The sequence below is a fragment of the Babylonia areolata genome, chromosome 1, assembly GCF_041734735.1.
Source record: "Babylonia areolata isolate BAREFJ2019XMU chromosome 1, ASM4173473v1, whole genome shotgun sequence".
Classification (NCBI taxonomy): domain Eukaryota; kingdom Metazoa; phylum Mollusca; class Gastropoda; order Neogastropoda; family Buccinidae; genus Babylonia; species Babylonia areolata.
This window is the reverse complement of record NC_134876.1, coordinates 92,758,933-92,774,326: the sequence shown is the minus strand read 5'-3', so window position 1 is coordinate 92,774,326 and position 15,394 is coordinate 92,758,933. Positions and strand designations below refer to the sequence as shown.

At 36.9% G+C, this 15,394-nt stretch overlaps 1 protein-coding gene across 1 annotated transcript in view; it reads right to left on the bottom strand.

Moving 5' to 3' along the window:
• LOC143289264 (ras-related C3 botulinum toxin substrate 2-like) overlaps positions 1-15,376 on the bottom strand; it is a 27,926-nt gene extending 12,550 nt beyond the window's left edge. Inside the window, exons 1-7 of the mRNA XM_076598264.1 lie at positions 15,178-15,376; positions 12,523-12,594; positions 11,195-11,312; positions 10,351-10,413; positions 7,650-7,784; positions 7,106-7,245; positions 6,445-6,448 (exon numbers count right to left, since the gene is read on the bottom strand). Of these exons, the coding sequence (XP_076454379.1) occupies positions 6,445-6,448; positions 7,106-7,245; positions 7,650-7,784; positions 10,351-10,413; positions 11,195-11,312; positions 12,523-12,594; positions 15,178-15,212 (567 nt within the window). The 5' untranslated portion in view covers positions 15,213-15,376. The remainder of the gene's footprint in view (positions 1-6,444; positions 6,449-7,105; positions 7,246-7,649; positions 7,785-10,350; positions 10,414-11,194; positions 11,313-12,522; positions 12,595-15,177) is intronic.
• Between the last annotated feature and the right edge of the window lie 18 nt (positions 15,377-15,394).

The following is a 15,394-nucleotide window of genomic DNA, read 5'->3' as shown; positions in this document are numbered from 1 at the left end:
AAACAGTTTCATTTCAATTTATAGAAACAGTTTCATTTCAAACAGAGAGTGTATAGTATACGAATACCTTTGTATACTAAAAGAAACGGAGTTTAGAGAAAGATAGTTGATAAAAAAATATAATAAAAAAAAGTTTCATTTCAAATAGAGACAGTATCAATAGCGAAACAATGCTTAAGCTAACCGAAACTGACTGAGTTTGTTGACAGGGGTTTTTGAAAAAATAGGAGCCTTCAGCTTACAGAAATACACTTTGCCAATGTAGATTCTTATGTGCCTGGAGTTGCAGGCGTTAAGCCTATATAGGCCTAATTAGGCATACTAATGATAAAGATAACAAAATGATGATAGATAGATAAGATAATGTTGTTGTTTTTTCATTTTGTTTTTTTTTTTACGTCGGTGGAAAAAATTCGGACAATAGGCTACATTCATGTGAGTGTTTCAATCTATTTAAACAACATCGCAATATGACTTGGCAAATAACTATTCTCTCTCTCTCTCTCTCTCTCTGTGTGTGTGTGTGTGTGTGTGTGTGTGTGTGTGTGTGTGTGAACACCCCACTCCATCCCGGGCTTCCCCCGCACCCCCTTTTTCAGCGCTCCAGTTTCTCAGTGTAATCCAGGGCTTGCGATATCTGTATTTCATTAAACTACAAGACGAGGAAGGTGGCAGAATGGTTAAGACGCTCATCTGACAATACAAAAGTCTGTGAGGGTCTTGGCTCGAATCCTGCTCTCGCACTTTCTCCCAAGTTTGACTGGAAAATCAAACTGAGCATCTAGTCATTCGGATGAGACGATAAAGCAAGGCCCCGTGTGCAGCACGCACTTTACGCTCTCAAAAAGATCCCATGGCTATGAGACTTGTCCTCTGGCAAAATTATGCAGAAGAAATCCACTCTGATTGGTACACAAAATCGTGTTGTGCTGCTGGTCAGACATCTGCTCAGATGTGGTGTGGCGTATTACGGATTTGTCCGAACGTAGTGACGCCTCCTTGAGAGACTGAAACTGAAATTATTTTTTAACACCACATGCGTGCGTGTATACCTATGTGTGCGTGCACGCGCATGTATTATATTGTGCGGGGATATTGTGTTGGTGCCCAGATACAATGTACAGGTAATGTACTCCTCAAGCCGCTGAAAAACGATCGAGGCAGCTCAAGGACGCACAATGCTTTTGAAGAATTAAAGTAATCGTCAAGTAACAAGTGTTAAAATGGTCGTTTTTCTTGCCAAGAAAATTGAAAAAGAAAGAACCCCCCCACCCCCCCCCCCCCCCCCCAAAAAAAAAAGAAAGAAAAAAAAAGTGTGAGAGGGAGCCAGACCACATACAGTACTGAAGAACTTGACCTCATGGACCAATGCCAATAGGCTGTTAATCCCATCTCAATGGCATGAGAACAATTGCATTTCTCCACCATTCATTCGCGACCCGAAAACCATCCTTCACGTATTATTTCCGTCTCCCAGATAATCGGATATCCATGAATCAATACTGGCGGAGGCTCCAAAAGCCACACAGTACGAGGCAATGATTTACGAGGCAATGATTTAATGCGTCATAGGTTGGGAAATCGTGGGTTGGTCAAACTTCATGAGCCATAAATACCATTGCGGGATTTTTCCTCTGAAGTCAACCCATACTGTAGTTTTTCAGTTGAGAGAGCTCTTGATTCAGCAGGAAGAAAGAGATCGACATCACAGTGGTTCGGCTGCCACCCACTCTACGGATGCATCATTGATTGCAGTACTGCTCACATTTGCAGGTGTCTACATCTTTGATGCTGGGTTGACGCCAGAATATTTATTAAAGGAAGCCTGTGAATAACCCCCCAAATATTGTCTGCAATCTACATTGTGCTCTGTAACGCCTCAAATCATATAATCATTATACCCATGTCATAATATAAATTTTTGTTCTACGAAAATGACTCTACACTTTCATTTCGCTAGTTTCTGGTTTTTCACTATTTCGTCCCTTCCTGTCAATTTTGGACATCTTGCTTATCAGGTTAAAGGCCGAGACTGAGTTCCGGAAATACAACCCACCACCAGCATTTTGTGTGTGTGTGTGTGTGTGTGTGTTTATAGTTGACATTCATCATTCACTCAGTCCCAAAATACCCATCCAGTGTGAAATCCAGTATACTGTAAGGAATAAGCAATACTGTCCCTTCTAAAATCTGTATCCTTACCGTTTGGCTTTCATTTTGGAAGGTATATTTGCACAGTGTCTTCTTCTTCTTCTTCCACTTGACGACCAACATCAGTATGTTGATGAAACTGTTGTGTCACAATATCAAAATAATACAAAAGGAAGTAGCAACACTGACATACTGCACAGAGAAGTATTTTTGTTGTTGAATCAGATTTGACATTTGACACAGTTGCTTTTAGTCCAGCCCACCACAAAGGGTCATATCAGGACTGCCCAACTATAAAACGTTTAATCAGACGATGCTCTGCATTATGCTGATGTCCTGACTGCCAGAACAGAGCAGATGAGGCTGGATGTCTGAAATGAGTTGACAGTGCAATAAAACAAACATAAGTAACTTTTTGGACACACTGCGCGACACCAGGTATTATAATATGATGGCACTGATGCAAATACATTCATCAGCAAACAGTTACTGATCAAATCACCTCAGGGTCACGGAGTTTTTCTGAGTGCGTTGGTGGGTTATGCTGCTAGTTGGGTATCAGCATGTGGATTTTCCTGAACGCTTTGACGCCACCCTCAGTAACTGAACTACTGATAAAAAACACGACTCAGGAGAAATTCACTTCTCAAAACATTTTTTATTTCATCAGAATAACAGGTTATTACATTTGTATAAAATCCATGGATCAAAAGCAAATTTCATAACATATATGTACAACATGAACAGTTAATACTAGCAAAAGAAATAAAAGCGCAAACACAAAGAATGCTACCACATACGCAGAGAGAGAGAGAAAATTACACGATGAAAACAGGTGAAAGGGATGATAAATAAAAGTGTTGCAGCTTGCAAGTGACAAAGAAAGACAGACAGACAGACACAAAAGACACAACAGAGAAACAGACGGAACTGAAAGACAAAGCAACTGTTTATATATCTGCTTAGATTTCTCAGTTTGACCAGATCAAAATACAAATAACACAGAGAAACAGAAAATCATAAATGGAAAAATAACAACAAATCTCAAGCAAAACATGGTCTTTTTTTTTCTAAATGTGAATGACAATCATATAACATCACTTCACAAAAACTGTTACCAAAAAAGCCTGTTCAACTGATTAATATTCTGAAATTTCTATCAAGATTAATCACATTAATGGAGAACAACACGAAAATGGTATCAACTGGATGAGACAATCCACTGGCATAGGCAATTAGTTAAAAATCATAAATGAAAAAAAAAAACGACTTACAGAAATGTGTAAATGGGTGAAGTTGGAAACATACAAGTGTGTGTACTGTGTTTACTCTGTGTGTGTGAGAAAGAAAGGGGGAGGGAGAGAGAGAGCCAGAGAGACAGACAGACAGAGTAAAAGAGTATATGAGTATATAAATGTATAGATTGGTGATAATCCTTCATTTATGAGCTGAAATTCACAGACATCTTTTCTGTGCGTGAGCATTTTAACCCTGTTGTTCAGGCAACCATACTTTGTTTTTTGAAGCAAACTGATTCCAACAAGTATCAATCATTTGTGATGAGAACCATTGCAAAACTAAGTCAGCGAGTCACTAAGTGAAGTTCACAACACTGAAATCTCATGCAAAATGATCAGAATAGATTGAAGGCCTTCGGTGGTATACGCTACACAAAACACACATGTGACAGGCATCTAATGATTCCAAATTCAATCTGGGTTGTCACCACACACAAAACTGCGAGAAGTGCAATTAAACTGGATGTTAATCTACTTGCTTGTTAAAAAACCCCAAACATATGGCAACTTCTTGAGGAAAAAAACAAAACAAAATAACAATAAAAAACAGAATAGCAGGTGCTTTTAAACCTCTGACAACCACCATGTACAGATCCAGCTCCACTGTTCAGGTCAAGCCTTTTTTGCACCAAATACATCAGCAGCTTTGGTTTAAAGACCATGTGTTCAAAGTGTATCTGTTAACTTAGAAGTTAGTGTGTGTGTGTTCATGCTTGTGTGCATTTGCATGTGTAAGCATGTGTTTAGTTCTTCTTTCATTCTACACCACAAAAAGATATATATATATATATATATATATATATATATCATCCATATATATATATACACACATATATATGTATATATAAATATATATATATATATATATATATATATATATATATATATACACACACACACACACATACACACACAAAAGGAAACATTAAAAAATCAGAACAAAACAAAACACACACACGCATAAATCTAAAGCAATAAACTGTCACACAAAGAAATAAAAATCTACTGGAACACACAAAAGTTCTTTCACAGAAAAGACGCTAGAACTTCGGAGACCTTCCTCTGGCATACAACAACAAATACTGCTGTTTATTTTCATCACTGTTCTCGTCAACCTTTACTATCAATAAAAGCCACCATGAAATTTTCAATAAAACCCCATTATTTTTTTATCTACCTGCAAAATGATACCCCCTTTTTTAGAAGCTGTGGAATTTTACTCTTCATAACAATGTACTGATGAAAGCTACTGGAAACAGCAGTGACATAGGACTTTGGTAGCTGTAACAACAATACTTACGAAAAAAATAATAAATAATGGTAATACTAAACAAATACATCAAACGAAGAACCCCCCCCCCCCCTCCCAAAAAAACAACAACAACAACAAAAACAAAACAACAACAATGCAATACTTAGCAGTTAACAACAAAAATCTGTTTGGGGATTTTCAAATACCAACAATGTCAAAATTTACAGAAATGTGGGCTCCCAATGACCAAACAGGAAAATAAGTGAAAAGCTAAAAAGGTAAGAACAACTGATGGAGGAAGATGAAAAATTGCCAGAATCTAGATTGATTCAATCGAGTGTCACATATTCTAGCCTCAAACTAACTAGGCTCTGTCTTCAATCAAAAACTAAAAACTCAGTATTTCTTCAAATCTAAACTATAATGTTCTTTAGTGTCTAGCATTTTCTTGATCTGACATTATTTGTGAGAGCATATAAATCACTGCTGCAATACATAAGCTTGCATCAATCCACAAAGAATACAGCATTTACGAAGTCCTTCACATGCAGGGTAAAAATGCACAAAGAATTTCATAGGGTATTCAATAAAATGCGGGATCCTGTCAAGCTTCATGAAAGCTTGACCTACATGAAGCTTGACCCACTTCCTTTTAATTTTTTTTAGTTCTCATCAAAATCTTTCAATCACCTTTCCGTTTTCTGCTTGAGCAATATGAAGAATGTCCTTATTGAACTGGTTTTTTGTTGTTGTTGTTTTCCCTGATCAAGATTTACTTTTAAGTTAACATGGACCAATCATTTTGCTGATATAAATTTTATGTGAAAATGTGGGTAACTGGGGATATTGAAAAACTTGATCAGCAGAGGCACAATCACTGACTTTTTAAGGAGAAGAATAATGAGCTGTCTGTTCATTTCTACCTCAGCTTGATGGTACAGGGTGAAGTCAATACCACCACAACATAAACTGAAGATTGATGACACATGTCACAGACAAAGCCTGACATCCACAACCAGCTGACTGGCGACTTTATGGATGAAAGTCGGTTGTGTCCAACTATGACCATCGGAACAGCAGCGGAGGCAATTGCTGTCCTGACTATGTGGGCAAACATTTTTATTATAATGGAGAGTGTCTTGCCCAAGCTACATCTCCACAAGAGGGCTTTAAGGACAGTTTGCATTGGGATAGTCTGTAAAGGCCAATTTGCCCCCAAAGCTGCAGCACTAAGAGCCACTGCAATCTTGCCTCCTAGTTTGAGAGTCATAGTCTTTCACAAAACACTAAGCTGCAGATAATTCCCATTGCAGTGAAGAAACCATTGATCATACAGCTCTCACTGGCCCAGTTTGTAAGCTTATGTCAATTTCTTATATAAGCTGAGAACTGGGCAACATATAAACTAGAAATTCCATGGTTGCAACGATACCCTGTTCATGCAGTACCTGCACTTCGCATCATTCAAGAGAATATGATGTCATTACCTAGTGAAAGTATCATTCATCCAACATAAATTCATTACTTTTTAGGGGTAAAAAAATCTCATCTTCATATTCATCTACAGAGCAACACTGGCTCGACATGTCATCCTAAGATTTCATTCCAACAAATAAATATTTGTGCCCAAGCCAACTGCTTGCACCTGACAATTGTTCTTCAGGTACAACCGGTTATAAGTTTCCTTAATATTCACCGGCAAACCTCAAAAAGAAGTAATGGTCTAAAATCATCAAAACAAACACAACTTAAACACTTTGAAAATACAGCCAGCAATAAAGGCTTTTAAGTGTCACCAGAAAATAAACTGCAAGCGCCAATGAAGAACACGCACATCCCAACCCCTCTCAAAAGACAGGGCTTTCACAAGCTAGTAATCAAACATTACAAGGATTGACCTTCTTGAGTGACTGTAGGGCAGAAATTCATCAATGTAAATTAAGAAAAAAAACCAAACAAAAACAAACAACCCAAAAAACCTTGGCCTGATGAAAGTAACAGAAAAACAAACCCTATACTGTGTTACAGTAGTCAGTAATTGCTTATTCTTTCAGGATTACTATTTTAAAACAGAAAACTATTCTATAATGGGGTTCTTACAACCTGTGTCTTTTTCTTAATGTAAAGCTACAGTGCAAGCATTGAGGAACAGAAAGACCCAAAGTCTGTAAGTAACGTAAGAAACTATGTTTGTGCAGTGCACAGATTCGAGTGAACAAAAATGTACGCAGCAATCTGACTTGGATCAAATATTAAAAAATCAAAAAAAAATCATGGGAGCATTTGTGTAAGTTTCAATCAGTAAACTGTCTTTATAACCCCCCCCCATCACCACCCTTTGTGTCTATTAACAAAGTAAAAAAAATGTTGCTGAAATGAACCAAACCTTCACAATATCTTGCACCCTTTCTTTTTGGATACTTTTGGCCTGGGGCAAAGGACTGCCCGAATGGCTTCGTCAAAGACGTTCTTGAGTCCCTTCTGTGTCAGCGCTGAGCACTCTAGATACTTCACTGAGCTGATCTCCTTGGCCATCACAAGACCCTGAAAATCAAAATCACATCATTTTAAGAATGTCACTAACCAGTCAAAAACATATCTACAGATATTTTCCATCTTGCCCCCGTCCCCCTCCAATCTTTTAAAAGACTGTCACAGTTTTTCTTATTTTGATTTTTTAAATATTTTATGCATGCACAACAAAGTGCAGGTGTTTATGTCTCAAACTTTCATTGTATGTATATATGTTATACACAAAAGAAGAAAGGTATCCAAAAGACAAGGTCTTCATGAAAACAATTCACAATTCAGAATACATTATACATTAATGGCATTCAATGACCAAATTCAATATTGTTAAATAAAACCAACAGCATAACTGCCCTCTTCCACCTTCATGGACGATAATGTGCAAAAAATGATCGAAGGAAAGCAAATCATTATCACACCTGTGGGTAAGTGATGGGTGCGAGCTTTTTCTCCCTCAGCTTCTCAATGGTCTCCTTGTCTTCCCGCAAATCCAGCTTGGTCCCCACCAGAATGATGGGCGTGTTGGGGCAGTGGTGACTCACTTCTGGGAACCACTGAAATCATGTGGCACAACTTCATCAATAATGACCTGCATTTGATACATGTCACTCATGGTCACTAGTCCCCAAACCTGGTTTGGTCGTGAGGGCGCTGATGAATGCATCACCAACATTCTCCATTCTTCATTTCTGGTGGTCGGGGGGTAGATCCACAGGACTGGATGTTCTCCTCCACTATGATAACCATGTAATCCAGTACTACATAAATAATAATAATAATAATGGATACATATAGCACACTATCCAGAAATCTGCTCTAGGTGCTTTACAAAAACGCTTTGTTAACATAAAACATTACATCTATGTTACATACACACACACCAAAATATGACTACACACACACGCACACACACACACACACACTGCATACATACATTTTAACAATACATGCGTATCTAACAGCTACCCTAACACATACGCACACATAGGCAGGCACAAACTTACATAAACGCACGCACACACAATACACATTCATATACATTCATGTAGTTATGTACACATACATATGTATACACACAGTCAAGCACAGCTAACGCAAAGGAAGTGGACCAGCCACAACTGAACTTACTGCTGAGGGAAAAGGTGAATTTTGAGACAAGATTTAAAAGATGTGAGGGAATCAGAATGACGGAGTTATCAGGGAGCTTGTTCCATGTCTTCGGCGATTGAAAAGAGAACGATCTGTGTCCATAGGTCTTACTTCTGACGTGAGGTATCCTGAGAAGTCGAGTATCAGAGGAAGAACGGAGCTGGCAAGACGGGGTATAGATATGGAGTTTAGCCAACAAGAAAATCCATGCCACATGTGGGGAGTTAAGCCAACAAGAAAATCCAGGCTCCATCAGATCTGACTTGCCCAAGACACATCACATGATGATACACTTGTCTTATGTTTATACAACATGACAACATATTATGGCAGAACGTTTTGACAGATACCTGCATATTTACTATCTGTCTGAAATTTGCCATATATCTTTATTGTGATTTAATAAAAGGAATGTCTTCTTCAATATACACAAAAGTGGTGTTGTATTCACAAAACAAAGAAAGGCAGAATTTATTGTTGACTACATCAGTACATGTATTATTTGTTTCATGCCTGTTTTGTAAGAGTACAGGTTCAGCCTTTTTGTATTGTTTAATAAATAAATAAATAAATAAATAAATAAATATATATATATATATATATATATATATATATATCTTAATCAGTATCTTAATTTCTGAAAAAAAGAACCAAAAATATAATGATAGCAAATGTTACACGGCTGCTCAGCCGAGCACAAAATCCACATCTTTAGTTTCCGAGCAGCGTCTAGCGTCTGGGGTCAAAATTTTTTTAATGCCAGACTTTCCCACCGCACTCTGCACTGGCCAGCGCATTCGCCGCGGTATTTCTGGCCCCGCGTGCCAAACCTGGACACTGCCTTCTTTGTTTCACTCGGCCCCGCAGCCCCCGCCCCACTTTTCCCATGCTTCCACACACTTCCTGCAGCGATTACACTCACCCCGTTCTCCATCCCCCTGCTGCTCACACTCACCATGCTACAGTGTGTTCATTAAAACACTTGTTGTGCTGACAAGAAAAAATCTACAACTCAAAAGGTGAGCTGATCTGCATGCAGGCATGCTAAATGTTCTGGTGATTTTTACGATTTCATTGTAATAAGCGCATGTTTTCTTAGAGAGGGATTTAAATTTTACGATTTTTGCGATCATGTTTCTGCTTGACCTTCTCTTCTCTTTCTTCATGTATGTTTCAACCGTTGCCGCAACAATTGCTATATAAGAAAACGTATTGTGTTTGGAGTCAATGGAAAGCTTATTTTGCGTTCTTTGTAGAAACCTACTTCTTTTGTCGTTATTTCAGATCCATCCGGGAAGATGATGCGCGAAAGAAACAAAGCATATTTACCGCTGAACAAGCGTACAGCGAATGCCGCTGGCACGGCCTGTTTGTCAGCCACGTTTATTTATATCCATGCCCTACTTCCTGGGCTCATGAACTTTCGCTGGGCCAACTAAATTGCCAGCACTGAACACCCGTGGTTAGTTTGCAATTTTTAAAATACTTCATTTGGTAACAGTATGGGTGTTTGTAAATAAAAACCCCACTAAAATGAAATACTAATTAAATTAAGAACAACAAAGAAATTGTGGCAGGTAAATCCTATCAATATTTACTGATTTACAACGTTGTTGTCGCATTTTGATGTCCACCTTTTGGTATCTAATCAATGAATCATATATGATAATATCAACACTAACACACACATGTACATATTGATAAATAATGTATGCATTAATAGATTAATATTTTACAAACAAAAAATCCTACAAATCCCTGTATACTTATTACAAACCATAAAAACAAAAGCAATGACAAAAAACAACCAAACCAACCAACAACAAACAAATGAAAAAAAACAACAACAAAAAACATTCTACATACATTCATTCTGTTGTCTACTTTGGTGACAATCTCCCACAAAATAAACAGGAACACATTATAAATAAATAAATAGATAAATAAATCAGACTTTATCAGTTTACATACCTTTGCTCTGACATTTTCAAAGCTTGCAGGACTGATTAAGGAAAAGCATATGAGGAACACATCCTGGAACAAAACATGAGCAAGTTCTCAGAATATGAATTAACACACACACACATTCACACACACAAGCACACACATGTATATATTTGTGTGTGTGTGTGTGTGTGTGTGTACACACACAAATCAACACACACACATACATGCGTGCAAACACACACACACACATACACACACACTCACACACACAACATATTCAGAGTGACAAACGAGCATGCTACTTCTGAAAATCTGACTCAACACATTTTGTAAATTTTGTATAATAAAATTTTCACATGAAATGCACCTTTGGGCCTTGAACAGACCAAATATCTTTGTCTATACTGGATCAATCCATGGTTATACATACATGTATGTATGATGTAATCATCATTTTACATCATCCACATTTTTCAATGATTAAAAAAATGGAGAAAAAAAAGCACCAACAGCGCCATCAGACAAAGAGAGAATATAATAGACAGTTACTCACTACATGACATGTTTTACAGTCACATACTCTACTAAATAAAACATACTCAGGATGTAGACCTATGGGTATTTTTCTTGAGAGACCTCATACGGAAAACACACACACAGAGACACAGACACGCACAAAACCTATTGCTGATCCCTGTCATGTAACAAATATGCAATAATTCTATACACACATGTATGGAAACACACATAACACACACACACACACACACACTCACTCACACATGTATACACACACACACACACACACAAACCAACAACAAAAAACCAAAACAACTAAAAAAGAAAAAAACAACAAAAGACTACTAACAGTCTGTGGATAAGACAGGGGACGTAATCTGTCATAATCCTCCTGACCAGCTGTGTCCCACAATCCCAAGTTGATTGGTTTGCCATCGACCATCACATTTGCAGAGTAGTTGTCGAACCTGTTTGTAATATATATTAAAAAAAAATGTATAAAATAGCTGTAAAATCTGTCTGAAATGAAATTTGTTCAAAATTGGCAGAACAATTGTTGAACTTGTTGGAAAATCAATGAAGTAAAATCCATGCTCCATTTTTGAAATCATACAAAACTAGCATTCAATAACATGAACTAAATCCCTACCCAGCCGTATGCTTTGAACCACAAACTAAACACAGGAATACATAATGTTCTAAAATATCACATACAGATTTAAAAACAAAGTTTCAGAAAAGTTGTCTTTAGCATAAAACAACAAAAACACTGCTAACAAAGCAGCAACTGTATCTCTGATTGCTGCACAAGTTTATGTTTAAAAAATCTTTTTCATGCATGCTTTTATCTGGAGTGAAAAAGACAGTCTTTTAAATGAGGATCTGGGCGACAAATAATTAAACAAAACAAAGAAGAAAAAAAAAAAGTAGGAAAGGCACAAACTCACTATATGGAGTGATATTAATAATAATATAGATATATATCTATATATCTATAGATCTATCTACCTACCAATAATCTACCTATACTTTATCTCTCTCTCTATATATATATTATACAATGTATTCTACAAACAAACTATATATATATCATATAATAATATATATAATCTTTTCTGGAGAATAGTTTTCCTTTATCTTTTTCATCACCTTGGTTAGTTGGTAATTTTCTTAAAATCAGCTCATGCTCCTTTTAAAACCTGAAAAATATCTAAATTCTAATGAAACAGCAGTGGTATCAATTAAGGTGCATGAGTGTATTGAAACTGGTAAGGCTTGGCAAAAGGAAACAAGTCTTCACAACAAGAATGCTGTGGAATTACATTTGCATTCAATTTATATTATATATAATAATAATAATATATATATATATATATATATATACATATTTAAAGAAACCCATTGGGCTTCAAGGCTTCAGCTAATCTCTTGAATAATCCAACTGCAAGTTTATGTATGGTCAAACTAAAAGAAAAACTGACATATGTGATTCTGTCCAGTAGATCTCTCCTTTACACATGCAGAACTGCAAACTGTTTTTGAACAGTAAGTCATAGGAAAAGGTTACCAAAAAAACCCCAACCAAACATAAAAAAAACAAAACAACAACAACAACACCCCACCCCCACCCCACCCTCCCCCCTAAAAACCCCACAAACAAACAAAAAATATACTCACACAGTAGGTATGTATTCTCCAGGAAATGCATTTGTTGTGTAGCTGATGAGAAGACATGTTTTACCAACAGCTCTGGAACACAGTGATTGCATACAAACATCTATACATCATAGTACTAATACAAAAACATACAAACACACAAATTCATGCTTTAAAATAAGTTTTTATACACACACATACGCAAAAATCCTCCAGTACGTGTAGACTTTCTAATTGTATCATTGTTGACTGTTTTTCTCTCAAGTCAACTGTCTCAATGAACAAGACGAAGTTGCGAGCATCATATACATTTATTTCTTTCACTGTTCAGATATTTTTTACATAAATGGATAGATCTTCATTAACTATTTAAAAAAAGAAAGAAAAAAGCTTTAAATAGTTTATGTGGACTTATGGATACAGATCACACTTAAAATTAAAGGTGGATTTTTTTTCTTTTCTTCTCTCTTCTACCAAAACAACTATAGCCAGGCTAGTGCAGTGTTTTGCTAGAATGTGATGGGCATGCTGTAAATCATAGAACAAAATTTCTTCTGGCCCCAAGCATGGCATGCAGCTCCACTTTATCATGTCATTGTCAATGAACCCCAATTCAATTGTCAGTATAGAACAAACCTGTAGATATAATGAATCTGAAATAGTGTAAGAAATACCCCCCCCCCCCCACCCCCCCTCTAGAAACCACACCATCCCCGTCAATCCCTACATCCTTACCTGCCATTCTTAGAAAAAAGAGATAGTCCTAGGTTGCCTGAGAGAATCAATGTAGATTCATGCTACTACTGTACCAGTGCAGCAACTAACTAATTTTTCTCCTTCTAATCTTTATTTCAGTTTATAAAACAAATAAACAGAAATCTCAATCAGATCTCAACAATTACAAGGGCACAACTTTTCATAATTTCAAATCACAGAAAGACGTATACAGAGGCCCAGTGGTCATGACCCTGTTGTGGAGTCAGAAAAGAAGCAAAAGAAAAAACTGGAAATTGAAACTATGAAAGATAAATTGAAGGTTTTCAAGCAAATAATTCAAAATTCGGTTGTTTTTAAAACTAATTAAAGGAATGCATGTTGTACACAGCTCAGCTGAAAAAAGCTGAATGACTGTTAGTAGTAAGTACTACAAGATGATAGATTGTTCATGTCAAGATCAGGATTTCAGTTGATTGAAAACCTGGAATGGTCAATCTATTTCAGGAATATGACATCACTGTAAAACCCCGGACTATTCCTGGAACTCCACAGTATGGTTAGCGTGAAGGATATCCCCAAACATGAGCAATGCAACCAGGATTTAAATCTATTAACATTAAAATTCCTGATTCAGTGACTGAACAAAATTTCATCATGGCTTAAATTCAAAATACGGATTTCCGTCATCTGATGGGACAGCTGCACCAATAGAAAGTTGGATACACATACATCACGTACACTAATAAAATATGACAGACTTCACTTTTTTTAATTAACATTGTTAATGAACAAAATATTCAAGAATAAATTACTTTATTACAATACTTAAAATATAATAAAAAGAAATTTTATATCCTGTAGACTCTATTCTGATAATTCTAGTCAGCTGTCAGTACCATCAAAGAGTCAGATATTTTTCAGCTAGCAAAAACCAAGGAATCAAAGTGACAAGGAACTCTTCATTTGATGCTCATGCAGAGGTTCAGGTGTGAGGTTGTTACCCAGTTTTCAGGAGCTGCTCCTTACATATCATGTAACTGAGACTTCATCTGCAGTTGGCAACTTGGGATAATATGTCTTGATTCTCATCAAATGACAAAATCATGGTCCTCACTTGCTTTAGTTGTGAACATTGTGCCATCCCACAGGAGAATAAAGGAAATAGAAAAAAAAAGAAAGAAAGAAAGAAGAAAAAAAAAAGGTGCAGCGCATCATTACAAAGTTTATTTCGGTGTTTGCTTTTCTTCACTTTGTTCCGAAAACAAATTCATATAACTTCAGTTCAGTATCTTCCAGTTCCTTCAGTATGATTTTACTTTCATTCCTTGTAAAAGGTAGACCTGTTTAAAATAATTTAGATGGAGCTGATGGCTGGCTGGTGAGAAATGCTAGAACAGATACTGCTGGGGGTTAATTAGTTCATATTATCTTTTCATGTGCTGGTAGCCAGTGAATGATGTGAATCAAGAAACAATCCTAATTTTCGGAAGTTATTTCCTGTCGCTGAGACCAGGAAGAAAGCTGTACTGTTCATTGTCCTCAACTAATTAATGATGTTCACGAGGGCCGAGAGGGAAAAAAATCAGTTCAACCTGGTCATACCCAAAAATAAATCAGCCGAAAGAAAAGTCATAGGAAACATTCTTTTCGGTGTCGCTGTGCAGTTTTATGTTTTAATCGGCTGATTTGACCACGATTCATACCAGAACGCCCCACTACCGTCACAATGTGACATGTATCCTGCAAGTGAAATCTGCTGGCCATACTAAAAAAATTTTTTTAAATAAAAAAAGAGAAGTACACATCAGAAGTAGATCACCTCAATGTAGCCGACTCATCAGAACCGAGAGAGAAAAAATATGGAGGAAACACCACAAGAAACTCTGTGTGTGCGCTAACGGGAGTGAAAAATGCAAAGCAGTCTACATCTACACAGTGAAAACGAGTTTCTTGTCTTACCCATCGCCGACGACGACACACTTTATCGCCTGCATATTTCTAGGCAATCAGTGTTCCAAAGATATTCGAACTGTTTTTCAAACGTTGGTATCCAAGTGCCAGAACCGTTTGTCAGAGCAGAATGACTGAGAGAACAAGGCTGGGCGCAACTTTATTATTTCATACACAGTGCTTCCTGTCTAAAATTAGGCGTGTCAAAAATAGACACTGTAAGCCT